Genomic DNA, 23,602 nt, shown 5'->3' on the forward strand with positions numbered 1-23,602 from the left:
TAAGAAATGGAATAGGTGATACATGCACACTTGGTGTAAAATTCCAAAGTTTCTAAACTATGTGCAGGCAACGGATTCTTCTCACCTCCATTGCTGAACCATCCAGAACTCATTCCCAAAGGCCACTCCTCTTTCCCACCAGGCTTTTAGATACCCTTCTGGAGGAACATCACTGGTATTCAGGCATATACATCATCCAAACTCCTCTTTCTGTATTAAGGCGTATACCAAACGCTGTGTTGACCTGGCATTTTTTCCATCTCAGAATGTCTCCTGGAGCTGAGTGCGGTGGCTCATGCCTGTAATCCCAGCACTTTGGGAGTCCGAGGTGGGTGGATCATCTGAGGTCGGGAGTTCGAGACCAACCTGACCAACATGGAAAAACCCCGTCTCTACTAAAAATACAAAATTAGCCTTGCATGGTGGCACACGCCTGCAATCCCAGCTACTCGGGAGGCTGAGGCAGGAGAATCACTTGAACCCGGGAGGCAGAGGTTGTGGTGACCTGAGATCGTGCCATTGCACTCCATCCTGGGCAACAAGAGCAAAACTCCGTCAAAAAAAAAAAAAAGAAAGAAAAGAAAAAGAATGTATCCTGGAGTACTTTCTGTGCTTAATACAGGCAAAAGTTATAGCGTGCTTGCTATGCCATTGCTGTAAATGCTTCAAATCAATTAAACTCATCCTCACCAAAACCTAGGGAAGTAGGTGCTTTCCTCATTTTGTGCATGAGGAGCGAAGAGCACATGCAATTGACATTACTTGCCGTAGGTAATACTTCTAAACGAGGGAAGAACCAGGATTTGCACCCATGCAGTGTAGCTCCACAGAGGTAAAAGCATTCTGCTCTATGTCATGCCTGCATGGTATCCTTTGATACGAATATATCCTTTTCTTTATTTAGCCGGTGCCCTGTTGACACAGGGGTTTGCCCAGGCTTAGGCTATTACAGACAATACCGCATCGAGTAAACTAACATGTTATATCATTCCATACAAGTGCAAGTACATCCAAAGGACAAATTCATAGCAGCAGGATTTCTGGAGGAGGGGGGTAAAGCACACACAATGTGGACAGATACTGCTAAATTGCCTTCTCTAGGTGTTACATCAAGTTACACCCATACTAACAATGCAGGAATGTGACTCTTCCCATATCCTCACCAAATCAGTCTGTTTCAAACATTTGCATATCTGTCCATAGGATAGATCCTGGACAGTATTTTATTGTGGTTCAGATACCCATTTCTCTTATTAGGAGTGAGGCTGGGAAGTTTTATATACATTTGGGAGCTTTTTGTGTTTTTCTTTCTGTGAACTGTTCAGGCATACATATACAGAGACTGACTAGCTGTCCTCCAGACCTGTTTTCTTTTCCTCCTGGGGTTTCCCAGCCTCCTGGCAGGTAACTGTGGCTGGTGGACTGAGGCCTGGGCAATGGATGGTGGGCCCGAGTGGCAATTCTCCCAAGCATGATTCATAAAAACCTCCTATGAGATCCTCCTACTCTTTCTTCCCCATCTGCTGGAAAGATGTTGACACCCAGAGCGACTTATGAAGCCAGGTGTTGAAGATGGCAGAGCTTCTGTCAGCCTGGTCCTAGATTGTTTTCAAAAAGAAGAGCCAACCCTCCCCAGTCCTGTGTCCTTTTGGAAAAATGTAGGCAAGAAAAATGTTCATAGTGTTAGGCCACTAAGAGGTTGGAGTTCATCTGTTACAGCAGCTAGCGTTATCAATGACAATAGAGTAGGCTTAGTTCCTTTTTTCAAAAAATGAATCCACTGATGGTATTTACTTATTAGGGAAATCCACCCTTTGTCTGCGATATGATTGGCAAGCACTTTTCAACTTTGCTTCTTGAATTTTATCTTTACTTTAGGTGGATTTAGCTTGCAGTATCTTCTTCTAGTCTTCATGCGCTTAAACTTATTACCTCTTCCTAGTAGGAATTCCGGTGTTGTGACATACCTCCAAAGACTGTCAACTGCAACAATGCATCTGAAACTCTCTCGGAGAGGCTCATAGATTCCGTCTTTTCCACAGGTTGTTTCGTCATGAATGAATGATGACTTTTACCAAATTATTTTCTTGTATCTATTGAGGTGGTCACATTTAGTTTAGTTCTTCCCTTTAATCTGTTCAAGTGGTGAATTACATTCATTTCTTTTCTAATGTTAAACCAACCTTGCTTTGCTAGAATAAATATAACTTGGTCATAATATAGCGTATTAGTCTGTTCTCACACTGCTGTAAAGAAATACCTGAGACTGGGTAATTTATAAAAGAAAGAGGTTTAATTGGCTCATGGTTTTACAGGCTGTACAAGAAGCATAGGGGCTTCTGTTTCTGGGGACGCCTCAGAAAACTTACAATCATGTCCCAAGGCCAAGAGGAAGCAGGCACCTCTATACAAGGCTGGAGCAGGAGGAAGACAGATTAGGAGGTGGTGCTACACACATAAAGGACCAGGTCTCCTGATAACTCACTATCAGGAGAAAAGCACCAAGGGGATGGTGCTACACCATTTATGAGAACTCGGTCCCCACAATCCAGTCACCTCCCACCAGGCCCCATCTTCACACAATGGATTAGAATTGAACATGAGATTTGGATGGGGACACACATCCAAACCATATCATATACTATCTTTTTTTTAAAAAAGGACTTCTGGCTTTTACAGTATCTTTTTAAAAGATATTGCTAGCCTTTTTAACAAGTACCTTGCATGTGATATTTTCATGTATGTTTCTGAGACAAATTGCTTTGAAATTTGCCATTCTCAAATTATCCTTGTCTAGTTTCCATGTCAAGGTTCGCTTAGTAAAACACAAGGGGTATTGTACTCACTAGCTCTATTCTCTGAAAAAGTTGTGCAGTATTGGAGTGATCTCTCACATAAACATTGACAGAACCATCTGGGACTAGAGATTTTTTGTCAAAATTGTTTAATTACTGATTGCATCTATTTCACATTTACATTTCAAATCATGTTTTTACATCTTCTCTCAGTTTCAGTATTTTAAATATTTTACCGTTTGTCCAATTCCTCTAAGTTTTCGATTTATTGGCATGATGGTCTCTAACGGTGTGCCTCCCAGTTTTGATTCCTGATATTACCAATTTGTGTGTTTATTTCTTTTATCTTCACAAGTCTCACCCGTGGTTTATGAGTTTTATAGACTTTTTGTTTTTTGCTTCTTGCTTTTGAGACAGAGTCTTGCCCTGTTGCCCAGGCTGGAATGCAGTGGCGCAATCTCAGCTCGCTGCAACATCCGCTTCTGGAGTACAAGCGATTTTCCTATCTTACCCTCCCATGTAGCTGGGACAACAGGCATGTACCACCACACCTGGATAATTTTTGTATTTTTAGTAGAGATGGGGTTTCACCAGGTTGACCAGAGATGGGGTTTCACCATGTTGAACTGTGCTCAAGTGATCTGCCCGCCTCAGCCTCCCAAAGAACTGGGATTACAGGAGTGAGCCACTGCACCCAGCCGAGTTTTTACAGACTTTTGAAGGACTGATGAAGCCCTTTGTTAAAACTCTGTATTGAGTATTTGGTTTCTTTCTCATTTATTTCTGTCTTTAATGATTCTTTGTATTTCTTTGTGTTTATTTTGTTGTTATTTTTGTAATTTCTCTAGATGGATGATTAAGTAATTTTCAGCTGTTCTTCCTTTACAATTATATGCCTTTAAGGATATATGTTTCCACCTAGGTTACCTGTATTCCCTAGCTCTATCTGTGATATTTGCATTGCCATCCAGTTTAATGTATTTTATAATTTGCACACAGGTGATGCAAAGTCAGGCTACAAGTGACAGCTGATTTACTTATGATTTCTTCCTCCTGACTCAAAAAGTGATGGCCATTGGGGTCTCAGCTAAAAGTGAGGAGGTGGTTTACCAACATCACCACCTTTGGTCAGCTCTGAGATACGGCTTTCATCTCTAGCGGTGTCACCAAAGCACAGCTTAGTTTTACAGCTGTTTCTTTTCAGGTAGGCATTCTGAGTAAAAGCAGTTTGAAGTCCTAGGTTTAATCTGCAGGTCCTGCCTTCCCTTAAGAGATCCTCACTGTCCTCTGAGTACTGTATTTGTTTTTGATTTTTTTTTTTTTTTTTTTGAGCCTGTTGCCCAGGCTGGAGTGCAATGGCACAATCTTGGCTCACTGCAACCTCCACCTCCCGGGTTCAAGCAATTCTCTGCCTCAGCCTCCTGAGTAGCTGGGATTATAGGTGCCCGCCACCATGCCCAGCTAATTTTCATATTTTTAGTAGAGACGGGTTTCACCATCTTGGCCAAGCTGGTCTTGAACTCCTGACCTCGTGATCCACCTGCCTGGGCCTCCCAAAGTGCTGGGATTACAGGTGTGAGCCACCGTGCCTAGCCTGTTTTTGAATTTTTAAACATGATTTCACTCAGGCTTTGTTTGGTTACTATTGCCGGAACATTGGCCCTTATGACCTACTTCCCATTTATGAGAGTTAAAGCCTGAGATCTTGGTGCAGGTGCAGATTACAATATGGAGCAGTCAGACCTATCTTATTTGTTATTTATGTAGTTCTATGTTCTTATTAATTGCGTCCCTTTGATCTGAGAGGGCCTATTTAAAATCCTGTATTGCTAATTTGTGTCTGTTTTTCCTTGAGTGTTCTGTATCTTTTTCTTTAGGAATGTTGGTGATATGTTGCTGGTGCACAGTAATCATAAGTGTTATATCTCCCTTGGAAATTGTACTCTTTTGCAATAAAATGTGCCCTTCTTTGTCTGTTTTATTGCATTCTAATCGTAATTCATTCTGGTTAGATTTTAAGATTGTGAATCACTTTTAAAAAATTATCTGCACTTGGCCGGGCGCGGTGGCTCAAGCCTGTAATCCCAGCAGTTTGGGAGGCCGAGGTGGGTGGATCACGAGGTCAGGAGTTCACGACAAGCCTGGTCGAGATGGTGAAACCCCGTCTCTACTAAAAATACAAAAAAAAAATTAGCAGGCGTGGTGGCGGGCGCCTGTAGTCCCAGCTACTCAGGAGGCTGAGGCAGGAGAATCGCTTGAACCCGGGACGTGGAGGTTGCAGTGAGCCAAGATCACACCACTGCACTCCAGCCTGGGCAACAGAGAGAGACTCCATCTCAAAAAAAAAAAAAGGTAATTAATTAATTAATGAACTCTGCCTATCTCTGCCTTTAATTGGTGTATTTAGGCAATTTACATTTAAAGTAAATATTGATATGGTAGGGTCTCAGTCTGCCATTTTATTATTTGTTTTCTGTTCCCTGTGTTTCTCATTCCTGTGTTTCTTTGTTTGCATTTGTTTGGTCTAGTCGAATATGTTTTAAAATTCAATTTTCACTGTTCTGCAGTACTTTTGAGCATATCGCCTTGTATATTTTTTTGAACACACTTGTTCTTAAATTTTTGTGGATACATAGTAGGTGTATTTATTTATGGGTTACATGAGATATTTTGATACAGGCATGCAAAACATAGGAATCACATCAGGGTTAATGGGATACCCATCACATCAAGCATTTGTCCTTTATGCTACAAACAATTCAATTATACTGTTTTACTGATTTTTAAATGTACAATTAAATCATTTTTGACTATGTCACCCTGTTATGCTCACCTTGTACCTTTTTTTAGTGGTTGCTCTAGGTATTACAATATACATATGTAACCACCATCTTTGTTATTTAAAGATTTGGCATGAAGTGTTTGCATAACCTTACTTATGAAGTTTGCATAATCTTACTTATGTTAATATGGTTAAGAGTTAGGCTTTGTTTAATCCTAGTGCTGTAGCACTAGGATTCAAAGGCTGCAATTTCCTCCAGTGTAGTTGTTTTTGTATCCTGTTTGCACTATGGGCTTCTCTAAGTATTCCTTCTCTGAGAGAGTTTTCTATGTTGCAGTTCTTTCAGCTATAATTTAATATTATTTTACTGATGCCTTGTGTTGGAAAGATGTGGGGGGAAAGAGGGCATTCTGTAATATCCCATTTAAATCTCAGTGGCTTTAGTGAGCCTATTTCTCTGGCTTCTGTTTTTGTTTTTTTCTTTTCTTTTCTTTTCTTTTCTTTTCTTTTCTTTTCTTTTCTTTTCTTTTCTTTTCTTTTCTTCTTTTTTGAGATAGGGTCTCATTCTGTCATCCAGGCTGGAGTGCAGTGGCGCGATCACAGTTCACTGCAGCCTCAACCTCCCGGACCGAAGTGATCCTCCCACCTCAGCTTCCCAAGGAGTAGCTGAGACTACAGGCATGTGCCATCATGCCCAGCTAGTTCTTCAGTATTTTTTGCAGAGACAGGCTTTCGCTATGTTGCCCAGGCTGGTCTCAAACTCCTGGCCTTAAGTGATCCTCCTGCCTCAGCCTCCCAAAGTGCTGGGATTACAGGCATGAGCCACCACACCTGGCCCACAAGTGTCTTCTGGTATATCTTCATTCACTCCTTAGGTGAGAATGTAAAGCTAGAGGCCGTTTGAGTAAGAATATCCTCCCCCATGGCTCTGGACAAGGCTCTGTAAAGTATTCCCCACGAACACTTAGCCTTTATTATGGAGAAGGTGTTACTGGAAAGGGATCCCAATCCAGACCACAAGAGAAGGTTCTTGTATCTCATGCAAGAAAGAATTAGGGGACAGTCTATATAGTAAAGTGAAAGCAAGTTTATTTAAAAAGTAAAGAAGTCTGGGCACAGTGGCTCACACCTGTAATCCCAACACTTTGGGAGGCTGAGGTGGGCGGATCACCTGAGGTCAGGAGTTCAAGACCAGCCTGGCCAACATGGCGAAACCCCATCTCCATTAAAAATACAAAAAATTAGCCGGGCTTGGTGGCAGGCGCCTGTAATCCCAGCTATTTGAGAGGCTGAGACAGGAGAATCACTTGAACCCAGGAGGTGGACATTGCAGTGAGCTTAGAAGTCACCACTGCACTCCAGCCTGGGCGACTCTCTCTCAAAACAAACAAACAAACCGTAAAGAAATAAAAGAATGGCTACTCCAAAGGCAGAGCAGCCCCAAGGGCTGCGTGTTGCCAATTTTTATGGCTATTTCTTGATTACATGGTAAACAAGGAGTGGATTATTCATGTCTCCCCCTTTTAGACCATATAGGGTAACTTCCTGACGTTGTAAACTGTTATGGCACTGGTGGGAGTGTAGCAGTGAGGACAACCGGAGGTCACTCTCATCACCATCTTGGTTTTGGTGGGTTTTAGCTGGCTTCTTCACTGCAACCTGTTTTATCAGCAAGGTCTTTAAGACCTGTATCTTGTGCCAACCTCTATCTCATCCTGTGACTAAGAATGCCTTAACTTACTGGGAATGAAGCCCAGTAGGTCTCAGCCTTTTTTTACCCAGCCCTTATTCAACCAAAATTGCTTTGCCTCAAATGCCTGGGATAAAGGCTCTGGGCATATTCCAGAATGACTATTCTTTCCTGTCAAAACCATAAAGGAATCATTCTGAAATCACTGTCAGAACCTGGTGGGATTCCTAGTGGTAAGACCATGATAGTGTGGATCTTGCATCTCCAAGAACGCAGCTCTCCAAAGTTAATTCACCCTCATACTAATCCACACTCAACCTCAAGCTATTTGTCAAAATTACAGTTTAAATTTTCTACCAGCTATGGTTCAACCAGTTTCTGTTCCTGTTAAGTGGATCTTAGCTGTGATCTACTTAGCTGAGATCTACTTAGCTGTGACTCTCTGGATTCACCTGCTTCTCAAATTTCAGGATGGTGGTTTGTCCTGACAACTCGGTTGTCTGCTGGGACCTAGAAAAATTATTGATTTTTAATTTTGTCCAATTTTATTCTGTTTGAAGGATGAGTGTGACAAATTCCAAGCACATTACATGTCAGAATAGCTCCCCGTTTCCTCAGCAATACTTGAGTATTGTCTTTAGCTCCCAAATACTTATTCTCTCTTTCTGAAGCTCTGGTGATTCAAATGTTTGATCTTTTGTTTTAATCCCACAGTTCTGTCCATTTTTGTTTACTTGTTTTTCCCTGTTTTCAGATTGAGTATATCCTATTAATCTGTACTAATGTACAGATTAATGTACATGAATACAGTATGCTGCATTACTGTACATGAGTACAGTAATTATATACAGATTAATAGGATATACTCAATCTAAAAACAGGGAAAAACAAGATATAATCAGATTCACTGATTATATAAAATATAAAACAGGGAAACACAGATATAATCAGGTTCACTGATTATATCTTCCATCATCTCCATTCTACTGTAGAGCCTGTCCAGCAAGTTATTAATTTTGTTTATCATATTTTTTAGTTTTATAATTTCCATTTGGTCCTTTTCTATAATTTCTATAACTTGCCAGGGATTTTCTTGTTTTCATTTACTTCATGGTAATCCAGACTTACTTCTTCAAGTAATTTTACATTGGCTACTTTAAAATCTTTGTGTGATACTCCCAAAATCTGACTCATTTCTGTTGGTGTCAGTTGATTGACTTTTCTTGTTTGAGTTGTGATTTCCCAGTTCTAGGTATGATGAATGATTTTTTTATTGTGTCCTGTATATTGCAAAGAGATCCTTAATCCTTTCATAGCTTCTATTTTTGCATGAAGTTGCTCTGTTAAGGTTTGGCCTGTTGGTTCTGGCATATTTTCATGGGCTGTAGTTCCAATGGCATTTAGTTTAATGAGCCTTTTCAATGCAGTTCTGGGCTTCATTGTTTTACTAACCCCACTTGAGTTCCCGATGAATTGCTGTGGGAGCTGCTTATAGAGGCAGAAGGTGCTTTCCTGGGCCACCCAGTGACATTATGTAGGAGGTGTGGGATTCAGGATCCATAGAATATAGATTATTTCCCTGGTCTCTTTTTCAGTCATCTAGTACCACTGGCCTTCCTAATCAATATCGACCAGTTTCCCCAGGAGAGGGAAGTATGTACCTGGGCCATCTGCTGCTGCTGGTTGGAGGGCCAGGAGCTACAGACCTGGCTCTCTTCTACTGGGGGAAGCGTTGGATATCTCTCTTCCACTGGGGGAAGCATCGGGAGATTCTGCAACTGGTTCACCTTCTGTTGCAGAATAGATGTCTGGAAAATGCCAGGCCTAGTTGCTTTCTGCTATTGGGTGGAAGGGCCACAGATAACCTGGCCTGGATCTTCTGCTGCCAAGTCTATTGATACAGACAGGAGGCAGAGAAATACTGGGTAGAAGATGGCGGTTCCCCAGCAAAGGCCCCACCCTCAAGCCTGGAAACCGCAGCCCTAAATGAGAACAGTTATCCCTGTTTTCCCGCCCGAATGCTGCTTTTTCCAAAACCACCCTTGCTCACCATGCCCCCTATCCTGTACCCATTAAAACCCCAAACTCCACTGGCAGAAGAGCAGAGCAGTGCAGCAGAGAAGGAGAGAAGAGAACAAGGGGCCGAATGTCTAGAGGAGAAGAGGCAACTGAGCATCAGAGACTACAATAGATGTGGCTTGACTTCAGATGGCAGGACTTTGGGGAGGAGCCCGGAGATGACCAGGCTTCAGGGGAGATCACCTTCTCAGCTCCCCTTCAGCTGAGAGCCACTTCCACTGCTTAATAAAGTCTCCACGTTCACCTTCCTTGAAGTCCCTGTGACCTGATTCTTCCTGGACACTGTAGAAATACCCAGGTACAAAGAGGGCAGGGTGTAACAGACTGTCACCCTGAATCCCCACTGAGCTGGTTAACATTTAGCCATCCACAGACGGCAACCGCTAAAAGAGCATTAATTGTAACACACCCCTAGTCACTGCCACGGGGCCAGGGCTCAAAAGTGCTCACCCCAGCCTGGCACCCGCTTGCCTATGTGCTCTCCCCCCTACTACAAGAGGTTTGAGCTTGGAGGCAGAGCAAAATGAGCCACCCCACCCCCACACTCCATCACAAGGCCCAGAGGGGGTCAGGAGGGAATTGTCAGGTCTCACTATGTCTGGACGGTTCTTTTCCCTTGGATGAAGACTAGGGAGACAATGGCCTTGGATTACTTTCTGCCACTGAAGGGAGGGCCCAGAGGAAATGAGGCTTGTTGGCACCACCTGTGCATGTGGAACCACCCACCTGTAATCAGCCTGTGAAGGTCACTGGGTGAGTTGGCCCTCTGGGGATTAGCTGTAGCTGCAGGGAAATAAGACATGCTGTTTCCTTCATTTTGAGATGCAGAGTGGGTTATTCTGCCCACCAGGCCATGAATACCTGTTGCAGCTGCTGCTGATTGGTTGATTAACTGAATATTTATTTTTTTGAAATAGAAAAAATTATGTGTGGGCCACTTTCACATCCAGTCACGACTGTGATGAAATAACTTGTTACAATCCTACTCACTACAGGGAAAAAGTAAAAAAGCTCGATGAAAGAAAAAAATGGGCCAGCTGTGGTGGCTCGTGCCTGTCATCCCAGCACTTTGGGAGGCCAAGGCGGGAAGATCATTTGAGGTCAGGAGTTTGAGAGCAGTCTGACCAACATGGTGAAACCCTGTCTCTACTAAAAATACAAAAAATTAGCTGGGAGTGGTGGCAGGCACCTGTAATCCCAGCTACTCCGGAGGCTGAGACAGGAGAATCACTTGAACCCAGGAGGTGGACATTGCAGTGAGCTTAGATGGCACCACTGCGCTCCAGCCTGGGTGACAGAAAGAGGCTCTGTCTCTAAAAAAATAAAAAGAAAAGAAAAGAAAATTTTACTTGAAGGCATCAGAGAACTTATTTTGTGTCTAGGACATCAGAGTGGAAGAATCTGGAGGTTAGAGAAACTCGCTGAGGAGAATTCAACTATCTTGTGCTGCTTTTTCCCTCAGATAATTTGCTGAATCCCAAACTGCCTGTGTGAGAGGACATCATTCCATATGCAAAACATTAGCTAAGAGGTAGAGAAGACATCAGCTCTTCAGGAAACTCACGGGGCTATGGAAACAAAACTTAGAGTTCAGACAACCAAACTTGTGAATATTTGAGAAGTCAAGATCTCAGGAAAAAGAAAAGCAGACAAAAGTGAGACCAATATGGGGTGGTTTTCTTCCTAAAGGCATTTGTCCACACTTAAGCTACAGAAAACATGTGACTAAGAAGCTCAGCAGACATCACTTAAAAGTCTCAACAGATTTCTCAGAAGTCCCCAGGCATCAGAGAACTTATTTTGTGTCCAGGACATCCCCTTTGACCTTCCCTATGATATGACACAGTATAAAAGCCCACACCAGAAGCCAAGCAGATTCCAGCACCATGCCCCTTGAGCTTCCCAGCCTGCAGAGACATGAGCTAAGTAAGCCTCTTTTCTTTATAAATTACCCAGTCTCAGATATTCTGCTATACAGAATGGACTAAGACATCAATCAAATGGATACACTGAAACATGGAGAAATGAAAATTTTAAACCTGAAACTAAGAACTCAATATTTGAGTTTAACTGAGTACTGGAAACAGAAGAATAGAAGGAGAGGGAAAGGCCAAACAGAAATCACACATACGTGTAAAGTTTGTTCCTGAGACATCACAGATACACCACCTGCATAGAAGGGGCAAGGACAAATAATGGTGAACATGGTAGCTAATACCTATGGCAACTAATACCAATACCAGCACTGTGTGATGGACACTGTCTGGACTCCATTATCCAGAGACAGAATATAGGTGTCACATATGTTCAAATCATTACATGAAATATGCCTCACACTGTGCTGGGCAAACAATAGACCTCTTTCCCTTCCTCTGTTGATGTGTCCCATGGTGATTTTGGGAATCTTCAGAAGTGGTTATGACCAGTGGCACAGGGAAAAACTAATATCCCATGAAGTCACCAATCAGAATGCTGAGTAAACCACGTGGCCCCTCCTATTTGAGCTCCTAGTCCCTCATACATAACATGGATATAATGCCAAATTCTTGCTTTGCAGAACTGTTGTGAGTACTGAACAATGTAGCAGGTTAAAAAAAGAGGTTGCCTGAACACAGTATGTGGCTCAATTACTATGAATTTATTCCCTTCAGTCCATATTCAATCCTTGCTCCTGACTGTGTTTTTGATTCTAGGAGTTCTACTCCTCTCTCACTGGCTTTGTTGATTGCTGACCCAATAGCCTTTCCCACCAATATCAGGTGGTAAAAACACTGATTTTGTTCAAGGAAGCAATCTGTCCAATCATGGGGGGCCCCCTTAAGATTCTTCTAATCATGGATATCACAATCCCCTTTGTCCAATGACGGTTTTCAACCTCCCTTGCAGCTAGTAGTGGATATGGGACCCAGTTCTGCCCAGTGAGGTGTACAGGGAGTGTCTGGGAGGCTTCTGTAGAAAAAGACTGTTTCTTAAAAAGGACAGATGTGAAAGAAGAGAATGGTGATACTTGGAATGTAACAGAGATGCCTGGAGCCATGCTATGACAAGCATGAAATCAATAGAGTCAACTTGTTGAAAATGGTGAAGCAGTATGGAAGCCTTGATGTTTTGTGGGTCTCTGAGCAGCTGAATCAGGACACGTGTACTTTCAGCCTTCTTATCACAGAAATTAAAAGAATGAGGCCCGGTTGATCATTGGCTTTAAACTTTAATTTAAACTCATTTGAAGGTAGTTTTAGAAATACTAATGCTCTGGCTCCATATCCAGAAACTCTGATTTCAGCAGTCTATATTGTGATGGCTTTGGACATTTTAAAAAAACATTCTGTTTTAAACACTGTCAAGCAGACACATGACAAGCTATTATGTGATAAAGAACCTACATATAGATCACGCTCCACTTCAACAGTCATAAACTCTTGGTCAATCTTATTCATCTATACCCACTAACTTCCCCCACCCCTCCAGCTTAGCTTCATGGAAATTCCAGACATCCTATCAGTTAACCCATATATACTGCTGAATATATCTGTCAGAGAAAAAGACAACTTAAAAACACTACTTAAAAATATAACGTATGCCATTATCATGCCTAAACAATAATGAAGAAGTGCCAAATATCTTCAATATTTATTCACAGATAATATTTCTCTTATTGTGTCATAAATGCTAATTTTTTCCTTTGAGTTTTTCAACTCCAGACCCCATTTAGTCTCACGCGTTGTAACTGGTTGTTATGTCTGTTAATCTTTGGTAAAATCCACTCTCTCCCTCTCTTTCTTTTGAGAAATGAGTCCTTTATTCTATAATGTCTCCCACATGCTGGGTTTTGCTGATTTCTTTTCATTGACATTGTTTAACGCACTCCTGTTTCCTATCTTTCCAGTAAATTCAGAGTTAGATCTAGAGTCTCCATCATATTTAGCTTGATATTTTAGCAAAAATACCTCAGAGGCAGAGTTGCATAAATCCATCAGGGGATGCATACTGAATGGTTGTCTGTCCTTTGCAATGGGAGCAGATATTGGTGGTCATTGCCTAGATCACTTGTGTCATTTGAGGCTTACTGTGAAGATTATTAACTTCTGTCTATCCTTCTTTGTTAGACAGAAATCTTCTCTGATAAGAAACTTCTCTCATCCCCTACTTGGTAATCAAGTATTATAGTTTATATGCCAAACACAGTTAACTGTTTCAATTTTTGCCTCTGTTTACCCAGTTTCAAAATAATGAATTTATTCCCTAGCATCTAATATTTTTTAGATATTTTTCTTTATTTTTAATTGCCTAATAAAAGTTGTATTGTGTACAACATGTTGTTTTAATTATGTATTCATTGTGGAATGGCTAAATTGGGCTAATTAACATATGAACTACCTCACTACTTATCATTTTTTTGTGGCGAAAATACTTATAATCTATTGTCTCTTTTTTTTTTTTTTTTTTTTTTTTTTGAGATGGAGTCTTGCTGTGTCGCCCAGGCTGGAGTGCAGTGGTGCGATCTCAGCTCACTGCAACCTCTGCTTCCCGGGTTCAAGTGTTTCTCCTACCTCAGCCTCCTGAGTAGCTGAGATTACAGGCGCACGCTGCCATGCTGGCTAATTTTTGTATTTTTAGTAGAGACGGGGTTTCACTATGTTAGCCAGGCTTGTCTTGAACTCCTGACCTCAAGTGATCTGCCCGCCTCGGCCTCCCAAAGTGTTGGGATTATAGGCGAGAGCCATCACGCCCAGCCATAACCTATTCTCTTAGCAATTTTGAAGACCTAGAATTTTATGATGGAGGAAATGATATTTTCCTTTAGAGCTAACTATGCACTCAAAATTCAATTGTATTTGAATGCATGTCAGCTCTTATTTTTATTGACACTAAAATTTTCCCCACATGATGCAAACTTCCCATCTGAATCTGCCTACTAGAACACAGGGGAAGTCACAAAGCAGGTGCTTAGTAAATGTGTGTTCAAAGTATATCAAATGACTTAGTGAGGTATGTCAACATCATACTTGATTGTTTTATTATAACATTACTGTTCTGGTCCTTCCACCAGATGTTTAAAACTGACATTACCACTTTGCTGTCTTTGGCATTATTCAGGTATTACTGCATTTGGAGACAGAAAAACTAAGACTCACTCTCCTTTACTGGATCTTCCTACTTATTAGGGAACAAGTGACCTCCACTAGGCTCATAGATTTGATTATCTTTTGGCTTGCAAAATTCATTTCTTCACATTACCATTAATTATCATTCACGCTGTTTGCTCTATGCTAGTCTATGCAGTCACCTGCTATTGCTCTACTTCCCAGAGACTTGTACAGCTCAAATTAGCTTGTTCCGTAACATACTTCCTCTTTACTGTAGTACCAGAGCTCCTATGATTGTAGTTTGTCAATAAATCACCAAGTTCCTCTTCTCTGCTTCTTAATCTCTATGTTTTTTATTTTCCATTATGGGTGTGCATTTTGAGGACTAATAAGTGTTTGGGCCTTGGCCACATCAAAGAATATTTTGTGACCAGCCTTTTTTTCCCTCAAACTTCAATTTTCTGATTGCTAACATGGATCTAGGAGTTTGCTCTCCTGTGTTATTGTATGCAAATTCTGGGATGTGTAAGACATATATGCACATGTTTACTTGGTGACTTAGTCCATTAGTACTACTATAACAAAATACCTGAGACCATATAATTTATAAAGAGCAAAAATTTGTTTTTCACAGTTCTGGAAGCTGAAAGTCCAAGGTCAAGGTGTGGGCATTGCAAGAATTGGGGACTGCCTCAGAATGGATAATACGGTTTGGCTCTGTGTCCCCACCCAAATCTCATCTTGAATTATAATAATCTCCATGTGTCATGGGAGGGACCCAGTAGGAGGTAATTGAATCATGGGGGTGGGATCTTCCCATGCTGTTCTCATGATGGTGAATAAATCTCACAAGATCTGATGGTTTTATAAAGGGCACTTTCACTACACATGCTGTTTCTCTTGCCTGCCACCATGTAAGACGTGTCTTGCTTTCCCTTCACCTTCTGCCATAATTGTGAGGCCTCCCCAGGCGTGTAGAACTGTGAGTCAATTAAACTTCTTTCCTTTATAAAGTACCCAGTTTTGGGCATGTCTTTATTAGCAGCATGAGAACAGAGTAATACAATGGAGATACAATTTTTCCCTTTTAACCTCAAACTTGAGCTGTATTTGGGTAAGGTATTCTCATGCTTGGATATCAGACATTTCAGCCCTAGCTAAGATTTCTGTCCCATACTTTCCTGTGGTAGTGGTAGGTACTGGTATTTGAAAATGATGAAGTTTCTTAAGTGACATATAATTCCCATCTCTGTGGTTCTTTGTAGCTTCCACACATCCTTGCATCTAGCACCCCAGGGCCATACCTATGAATGTGGGTTCACCTCTTAGATCAGAAAATTGAGGCAGATAGTGGTTAAGAAAATTTAACAAAACACAAGATTACATATGGTAAGTCTTGCATTTGAACCCCAGCCATGTGACACTTGTACAAGTCAGTGTTTGGTTGATGTTAACAGAATGTACTCTGTTAATTAGCACAGGGACTAACATGGGGAGTTAGGGGTTTATAAATAGTATACTTCTAGGGTTCAGAGAAACAGGTTGTTTTGTTTTGTTTTTTCCCGACCTCTCAGAATAATTACCACAATCATACAGCACAGTTGACTCTCAAGTAGGGCTGCCGCCTCTTTCACAGTTGAAGAGTTGGGGAATCAGGAGGCTTCCACTGCAACTGCAGGTTCTTGGCAAACAGTACCTTAGTTGATCTCCTGGAAACAGGAAACTCCACCAGAAGTGTTGGCCCAAGGGAGATATTTTTCCCAGCTAGGTCTATACCTCCAAGTTATGCTTGCCTTACCTCACATTTCTCTACACTTAGATTGGCTTTAAGTGGAATCTGTCTAAGGTGCATCAGATTGACAGAAGGTAAAACACATTTGGAATCCCAGCAGCAAAACTCTAGGAAATGGAGGCTTAAGCTTTCTAGCCTTCTCAGTACAGAGAAGCTTATTTGTGAATGGGGCTGGAACATACGCCAAGAGAACCAATATAAGGCACAGTGTTCTTAACTCTATGTTCACTAGCTCCTCAATATTTTTCTGTTCTCCTCCTTTCAGCCTACCATACACCACTGTTACCTAAACCTGGATGAAACTTAAGACTCTGCTTGTGCCCCAAGTTGCTCAGTGATGCTAGATGTAAGATGGGGAAAGAGAGGAATCTCAAAACCTAAACATATTATGTCCTCCAGTCTAGTGCTGTTTTGGTTTACCTAAATTCTTTAAAAAATAATTTTATTACTCCCAAATCAGCCACCTCCCCCATACCATAAGGGCCTATTATAAATCTTCCCCTATTCATCATTTTTCTTATTTTAGTCTTCCTTCACAATTTCCAGTCTCCTACTTCAGGAAAGAAACACAAATCCTCATGAAAGAACTACAGTGAATTATCCTTTCTCTCTTAAATTTATTATATTTCCATTCTTTCCAGATAATCTAAGATTTTACCTTCTTCCTCTATTTGTGATTTAACTCTGCCAAATCTCCCTATTCCTTTCTTTATATATATATATATATAATAGATGATACAAGCCAGTGTGGTCTTAGAATCATATTGTCTGTGTTTGAACTCCAAGTCCGCTATTTACTAGCTATGTGACGTTGAGTAATCCCTGGCCTCTCTGAATGTTATTTTCTTATCTGTAAAACAGAGTGATAAGATTACCTTCTTCAAAGGATGATAGGGAAAATTAAAATGAGAGAATCCATATAAAATAATTGAAATATGATCTACGCTTAGGAAGCACTCAATAAAATTGACTATCAGATAGATACAATTCAACTATGAAATACAGGCAGAGAATAGAGAGAGCATTTATGCAAAGAAAAAATCTGTTTATTTTAAATTATATTGATGGTGGTGGTACTGAGGCAACTATATGTGTAGGTGGGATAAATCAAATGAGTAATTATTTTATTTTCTAATTCTATCTATCTTTCCATGTTATCATTGAGAACCAGTATTCCTGGTTTGGCAAACATTTGTATAATTGGTCTGGTACATCTTGTCAAACCATATAATAAATAAACCATCAGGGACTACTAGCATGGTCTCAAAAGTGTTCAGAACTCAACCAGAAGAGGCACTGGCAAATGATCATCAATAAGTATAGTAAGCAAAATTTATCAAAATGCCTCAAATATATGTAAATCCAATAATTCACAATTATCCCTTTTAAAATCCTTATTTGTCATGTGTGTAGGATTCTAGGGAACCAACTCATTATTTTTTAAAACTCCTAAATAACACGAAAGAATCAAGCACTTTTCCTGCATTTCCTTTGCAATCTATATCTGAAAGTAACAAAACTGTTGAAGGTAAATTTTTTGGAACAGCACTCCAGTTAATAAAAACAGAAAGAATGACAGAAGTGCAATATCACAATTTTGCAACCTCTAATGATATGTCTCTAAACAAGTATCAATAATTGTGGCTAACTGTAAAAAGAGTCACAACCCGACCTCATGTGCCTCTTGATGAAAATAATCAAAATTCCCTTGAAGTATTCTTGTTAAAAAATTGCACCTGAATCTGATCAAGCTCATAGATTTAATTATCGATAAACAGGAAATACAGAGAACAAAGGAATATTCTAAACTCTACCATAGACATACAGTCAGCAAAGCTGAGAATGTAAAAAAACAAAAAAACAAACAAAAAAACCTCTCTACCAGTCACATCATCCACTTTCCTCAACAAATAAATGACATGAAAAAGGGGAAGATAGGTTGGGTATCCAGAGATAAAAAAGACTTAAAAGAAATATCAAAAAAGCAGGCCAAATTGAACTGTAGTGTCTGAGTGTACACATTTGTGTAATAAAACTATACAGAAAATCGTATAGGTTATTACCATAAATGTCACAATAGCAGTTACATTGAGAGGTGGAGGAAGTCATTTGTGATTGAACAGGGCACAAGGAAGCCTTCTGGGCTGGCTGGCAAATTTCTCTTGATTTGGATGGTTGTTACAAGTGTGTTTCCTTTCTCATAAGTCAATAACCTATAATTTTTAATGTGACTTTCTGTGTTTGTGCTATATTTTACAATAAAAAAGATTTTTAAAGGAGGAAAAAGATTGAATTAAGCAATGGTTGGATATCACCTACACTCTTTTTTAAATTTTCCTCTTTGGTGAGGAAAATTCTCTCATTTACTGATGAACTCTTAGGCAGAAAGACTGGAGACAAGCATCCCATCACACAAACCAAAAGATTTTTGTCCAAGGCCAATCTCTCTGGACACAATCTGGTCAGTGCTTCTCTCTCTTGCGTTGAACTGCCTCCCCTGGAACCTCATGAATGATGGATTATGAGGACATTCACAGACTATTTCTGACTTCTCCTTTATCGTTCTAACAGTGAAGTATCCTCTGTTCTCTGAGATATCACTAAGTAGCAGTCATACCAATATGTTCATGACCAATGCATTCGACCCAGGTGAAGGAAAAATCCCAGATGTCTCCTGCTTCCTTGCATGAATTACCTTATGTGAACACGGCTGCCAAAACCTTGACAGGTTCTCCCAGAAATGTCCATTCTAGGTTCACACAATGTCCAAGAAGGCTCCAGCACTTGTGTGTGTGGAGGGTCTCTCTGCACATTCTACCTCTCAGTTCTTCCTGTTTATTGTGAATAGGTGTGCACATTCTCTTTATGTCACTGTAAATAATTAATCCATAACCGGAGGCAAAAAGAATGAAGGTGTGGAAACAGTACAGAGCTAGTATAATAGTGGCAGCCCCAGAATGAAAACATCAAGGGTCCAAGTCTGTCTTTTTTCCTATCCCTAAAGTCTGGAGAACACAATTCTCAAGTTATAATCAGGTACTTGGTTTTATAATATTTTGCTTTGTTGTTGGATTTATTTAATATCCAACTATGAGGCCAGGCGTGGTGGCTCATGCCTGTAATCCCAGCACTTTGGGAGGCCGAGGCAGGTGGATCACCTGAGGTCAGGAGTTCAAGACCAGTCTGGCCAACATGGTGAAACCCTGTCTCTACTAAAAATATATATTAAGAAAAATTAGCTGAGCTTGGTGGCGGACGCCTGTAATCCCAGCTACTCAGGAAGCTGAGGCAGGAGAATTGCTTGAACCCAGGAGGCAGAAGTTGCAGTGAGCTGAGATCATGCCACTGCACTCCAGCCTGGGCAACAAAAGTGAAACTTTGTCTCAAAATAAAAAAATAAATCCATCTATGTGACACCATCTTGTACTAAGCAGATTGTTTGGACTGAATAGTCTTTCTAGGTATGTCACAAAACCTGAATTCATAAAAGCAAAAGGTGACAGATTTGAGTACATGAAGACTAAAAACAGATTCAGAGAAATAAGTTTGTATTTTCTATGTCAGTTTGCACTAAATTAATTTACAAACAAGGTCGCTGAGGCTTTGACTCAACTGTTAACACTTTCTGAGAGTGAGATTCTTTTGATTAGGGTCTTAAGGTCTTTGTTCATCTCAGAAGTCTTAATTGGTTTAATTAGGCTGACACCTACAGCCCTGTCTCATTACCATAAACTGTAGAGGGGTTCAACATGACACTGATTGTTTCTTAGAGCAAAGCCAGTGCAGTGAGTAGGATTCCAGGCCCCCCGGAATGAAGCAGGAAAACCCGAGGCCTGTGGATGCAGGATGTACTAGGGAGGTGCTGGGGAGTAGTGCAGATAAACCCGGAATTCAGTTGGTTGGTAGAACAAGAGTGATCTGAGTCCTGTGCTTGTCTACGTGATCCACCATTGAATGGCAGGCCAGCCATTGTGCAGGCATCTGCATATGAAGTGACTGGAAGCTTCACTGGAACAAGGATCTCCTTGGAAATTCTCTCCCCTCAGACTGCCAGGGTGCTTAACATGAAAAGAAGTTGTAACCCTATCCTTAAACTATAGAAGCCATCAGCAGAAGTTACAGGCTTATGGGGACCCACTGGAAAGGGAAAATCAAAAGGCCTGTGGATTTCAAATTAATGAGTGATCTTAAGTTGCATTTCCTAAGTTCGGCTACAGACTCATATATTTCATGAGTCCCTCCCTACCCATTCCTTGCCTCTCCCTTCAGTTGCTGGGTTTCTGAATTTCTGTATAGTTAACCCTTATCTTGCCTCCCATTTGTTCAATAGAAATGATCACTTTTACTTGAATCTTTTGGTAGAATTGTATATCATGTGTTCCTGTCTAGGTTTAATCATCAGATTGTGGTCAAATTGCTCTGCCAGACTGTGTGAACAAAAAAGTGAATGGAAATTTTCGTTTTAAAAAATAATACTTTTGGACTTAGCCCCTGGCTAAGAAGAAGTAAGGAAGCCAAGCGTACGGATAGCAGCGAGGGGTCAATCCACGCCCGGCGTTGGGTCGGGGGTGGAGGAGTCGGAAGTGGTTGGGGTTTGGGGGAGGAGATCCGCTCACACACAAGAGGAGAGTGTTGAGCCGCCATATCTGCTGCTGCCGCCGCAGTTGCGAATGCAGCATCGGCGCTTAGCTGCCTCCGCGGTGCAGCTAAGGTTCGTGTCGCTACCCCTTGGCCCTTCGCTCTTGCTGCCTTAACCCCGCCGGCGGAGCCCGCTCTTCTGGCCTGTTGAGCCCGCTCCCTCACTGCCACACAGCAAGTTCCGAGACCATGGATTCGGGCAGCAGCAGCAGCGACTCGGCGCCCGATTGCTGGGACCAGGTGGACATGGAATCCCCGGGGTCGGCCCCGAGCGGGGATGGAGTCTCCTCTGCGGTGGCCGAGGCCCAGCGCGAGCCCCTCAGCTCGGCTTTCAGCCGTCAGCTCAACGTCAACGCCAAGCCCTTCGTGCCTAACGTACACGCCGCGGAGTTCGTGCCGTCCTTCCTGCGGGGCCCGACTCAGCCGCCCACCTTCCCGGCCGGCTCCGGCAGCAACGATGAAACCTGCACCGGCGCGGGATACCCTCAAGGTAAAAGGATGGGACGGGGGGCACCTGTGGAACCTTCCCGAGAGGAACCGTTAGTGTCGCTTGAAGGTTCCAATTCAGCCGTTACCATGGAACTTTCAGAACCTGTTGTAGAAAATGGAGAGGTGGAAATGGCCCTAGAAGAATCATGGGAGCACAGTAAAGAAGTAAGTGAAGCCGAGCCTGGGGGTGGTTCCTCGGGAGATTCAGGGCCCCCAGAAGAAAGTGGCCAGGAAATGATGGAGGAAAAAGAGGAAATAAGAAAATCCAAATCTGTGATCGTACCCTCAGGTGCACCTAAGAAAGAACACGTAAATGTAGTATTCATTGGCCATGTAGACGCTGGCAAGTCAACCATCGGAGGACAGATAATGTTTTTGACTGGAATGGTTGACAAAAGAACACTGGAGAAATATGAAAGAGAAGCTAAGGAAAAAAACAGAGAAACCTGGTATTTGTCCTGGGCCTTAGATACAAATCAGGAGGAACGAGACAAGGGTAAAACAGTCGAAGTGGGTCGTGCCTATTTTGAAACAGAAAGGAAACATTTCACAATTTTAGATGCCCCTGGCCACAAGAGTTTTGTCCCAAATATGATTGGTGGTGCTTCTCAAGCTGATTTGGCTGTGCTGGTCATCTCTGCCAGGAAAGGAGAGTTTGAAACTGGATTTGAAAAAGGTGGACAGACAAGAGAACATGCGATGTTGGCAAAAACGGCAGGGGTAAAACATTTAATAGTGCTTATTAATAAGATGGATGATCCCACAGTAAATTGGAGCATCGAGAGATATGAAGAATGTAAAGAAAAACTGGTGCCCTTTTTGAAAAAAGTAGGCTTCAGTCCAAAAAAGGACATTCACTTTATGCCCTGCTCAGGACTGACCGGAGCAAATATTAAAGAGCAGTCAGATTTCTGCCCTTGGTACACTGGATTACCATTTATTCCGTATTTGGATAACTTGCCAAACTTCAACAGATCAATTGATGGACCAATAAGACTGCCAATTGTGGATAAGTACAAAGATATGGGCACTGTGGTCCTGGGAAAGCTGGAATCCGGGTCCATTTTTAAAGGCCAGCAGCTCGTGATGATGCCAAACAAGCACAATGTAGAAGTTCTTGGAATACTTTCTGATGATACTGAAACTGATTTTGTAGCCCCAGGTGAAAACCTCAAAATCAGACTGAAGGGAATTGAAGAAGAAGAGATTCTTCCAGGATTCATACTTTGTGATCCTAGTAACCTCTGCCATTCTGGACGCACGTTTGATGTTCAGATAGTGATTATTGAGCACAAATCCATCATCTGCCCAGGTTATAATGCGGTGCTGCACATTCATACTTGTATTGAGGAAGTTGAGATAACAGCGTTAATCTCCTTGGTAGACAAAAAATCAGGAGAAAAAAGTAAGACACGACCCCGCTTCGTGAAACAAGATCAAGTATGCATTGCTCGTTTAAGGACAGCAGGAACCATCTGCCTCGAGACGTTCAAAGATTTTCCTCAGATGGGTCGTTTTACTTTAAGAGATGAGGGTAAGACCATTGCAATTGGAAAAGTTCTGAAACTGGTCCCGGAGAAGGACTAAGCAATTTTCTTGATGCCTCTGCAAGATACTGTGAGGAGAATTGACAGCGGAAGTTCACCACCTACTCTTATTTACTGCCCATTGATTGACTTTTCTTCATATTTTGCAAAGAGAAATTTCACAGCAAAAATTCATGTTTTGTCAGCTTTCTCATGTTGAGATCTGTTATGTCACTGATGAATTTACCCTCAAGTTTCCTTCCTCTGTACCACTCTGCTTCCTTGGACAATATCAGTAATAGCTTTGTAAGTGATGTGGACGTAATTGCCTACAGTAATGAAAAATTAATGTACTTTAATTTTTCATTTTCTTCTAGGATATTTAGACCACCCTTGTTCCACGCAAACCAGAGTGTGTCAGTGTTTGTGTGTGTGTTAAAATGATAACTAACATGTGAATAAAATACTCCATTTGAAACTCTTCGGTTATTTGAAATGCTTTTGAATAATGTTTAAATGTCATTATGTAATGCTATTCAATTAGCTTTATTACTTTCTCAAATAGTTGAATATGTTCTATCACTTAAAAACTTAAAAACTCTTCACCACTTACTGTTTTAAGTGAGGAATTTACAAACAATGCATAAGTGTGTATTAAAGGAATAATTTTAATTTTGAGAAAAAAAACGTATGTTAAGGCTCTTCCCAGTGGGCTTTGTTTTCT

General features: G+C 41.4%; 1 protein-coding gene across 1 annotated transcript; it reads left to right on the top strand.

The window, feature by feature from the left end:
• The first annotated feature begins 21,462 nt into the window (after positions 1 to 21,462).
• On the top strand, positions 21,463 to 23,359 carry GSPT2 (G1 to S phase transition 2). Its single transcript, NM_001302529.1, is given in 1 exon segment — positions 21,463 to 23,359. A coding segment is annotated over 1 exon segment (1,458 nt). The 5' UTR covers positions 21,463 to 21,481; the 3' UTR covers positions 22,940 to 23,359.
• Positions 23,360 to 23,602: the final 243 nt, after the last annotated feature.

The sequence above is a fragment of the Pan troglodytes genome, chromosome X (assembly GCF_028858775.2).
Source record: "Pan troglodytes isolate AG18354 chromosome X, NHGRI_mPanTro3-v2.0_pri, whole genome shotgun sequence".
NCBI lineage: Eukaryota > Metazoa > Chordata > Mammalia > Primates > Hominidae > Pan > Pan troglodytes.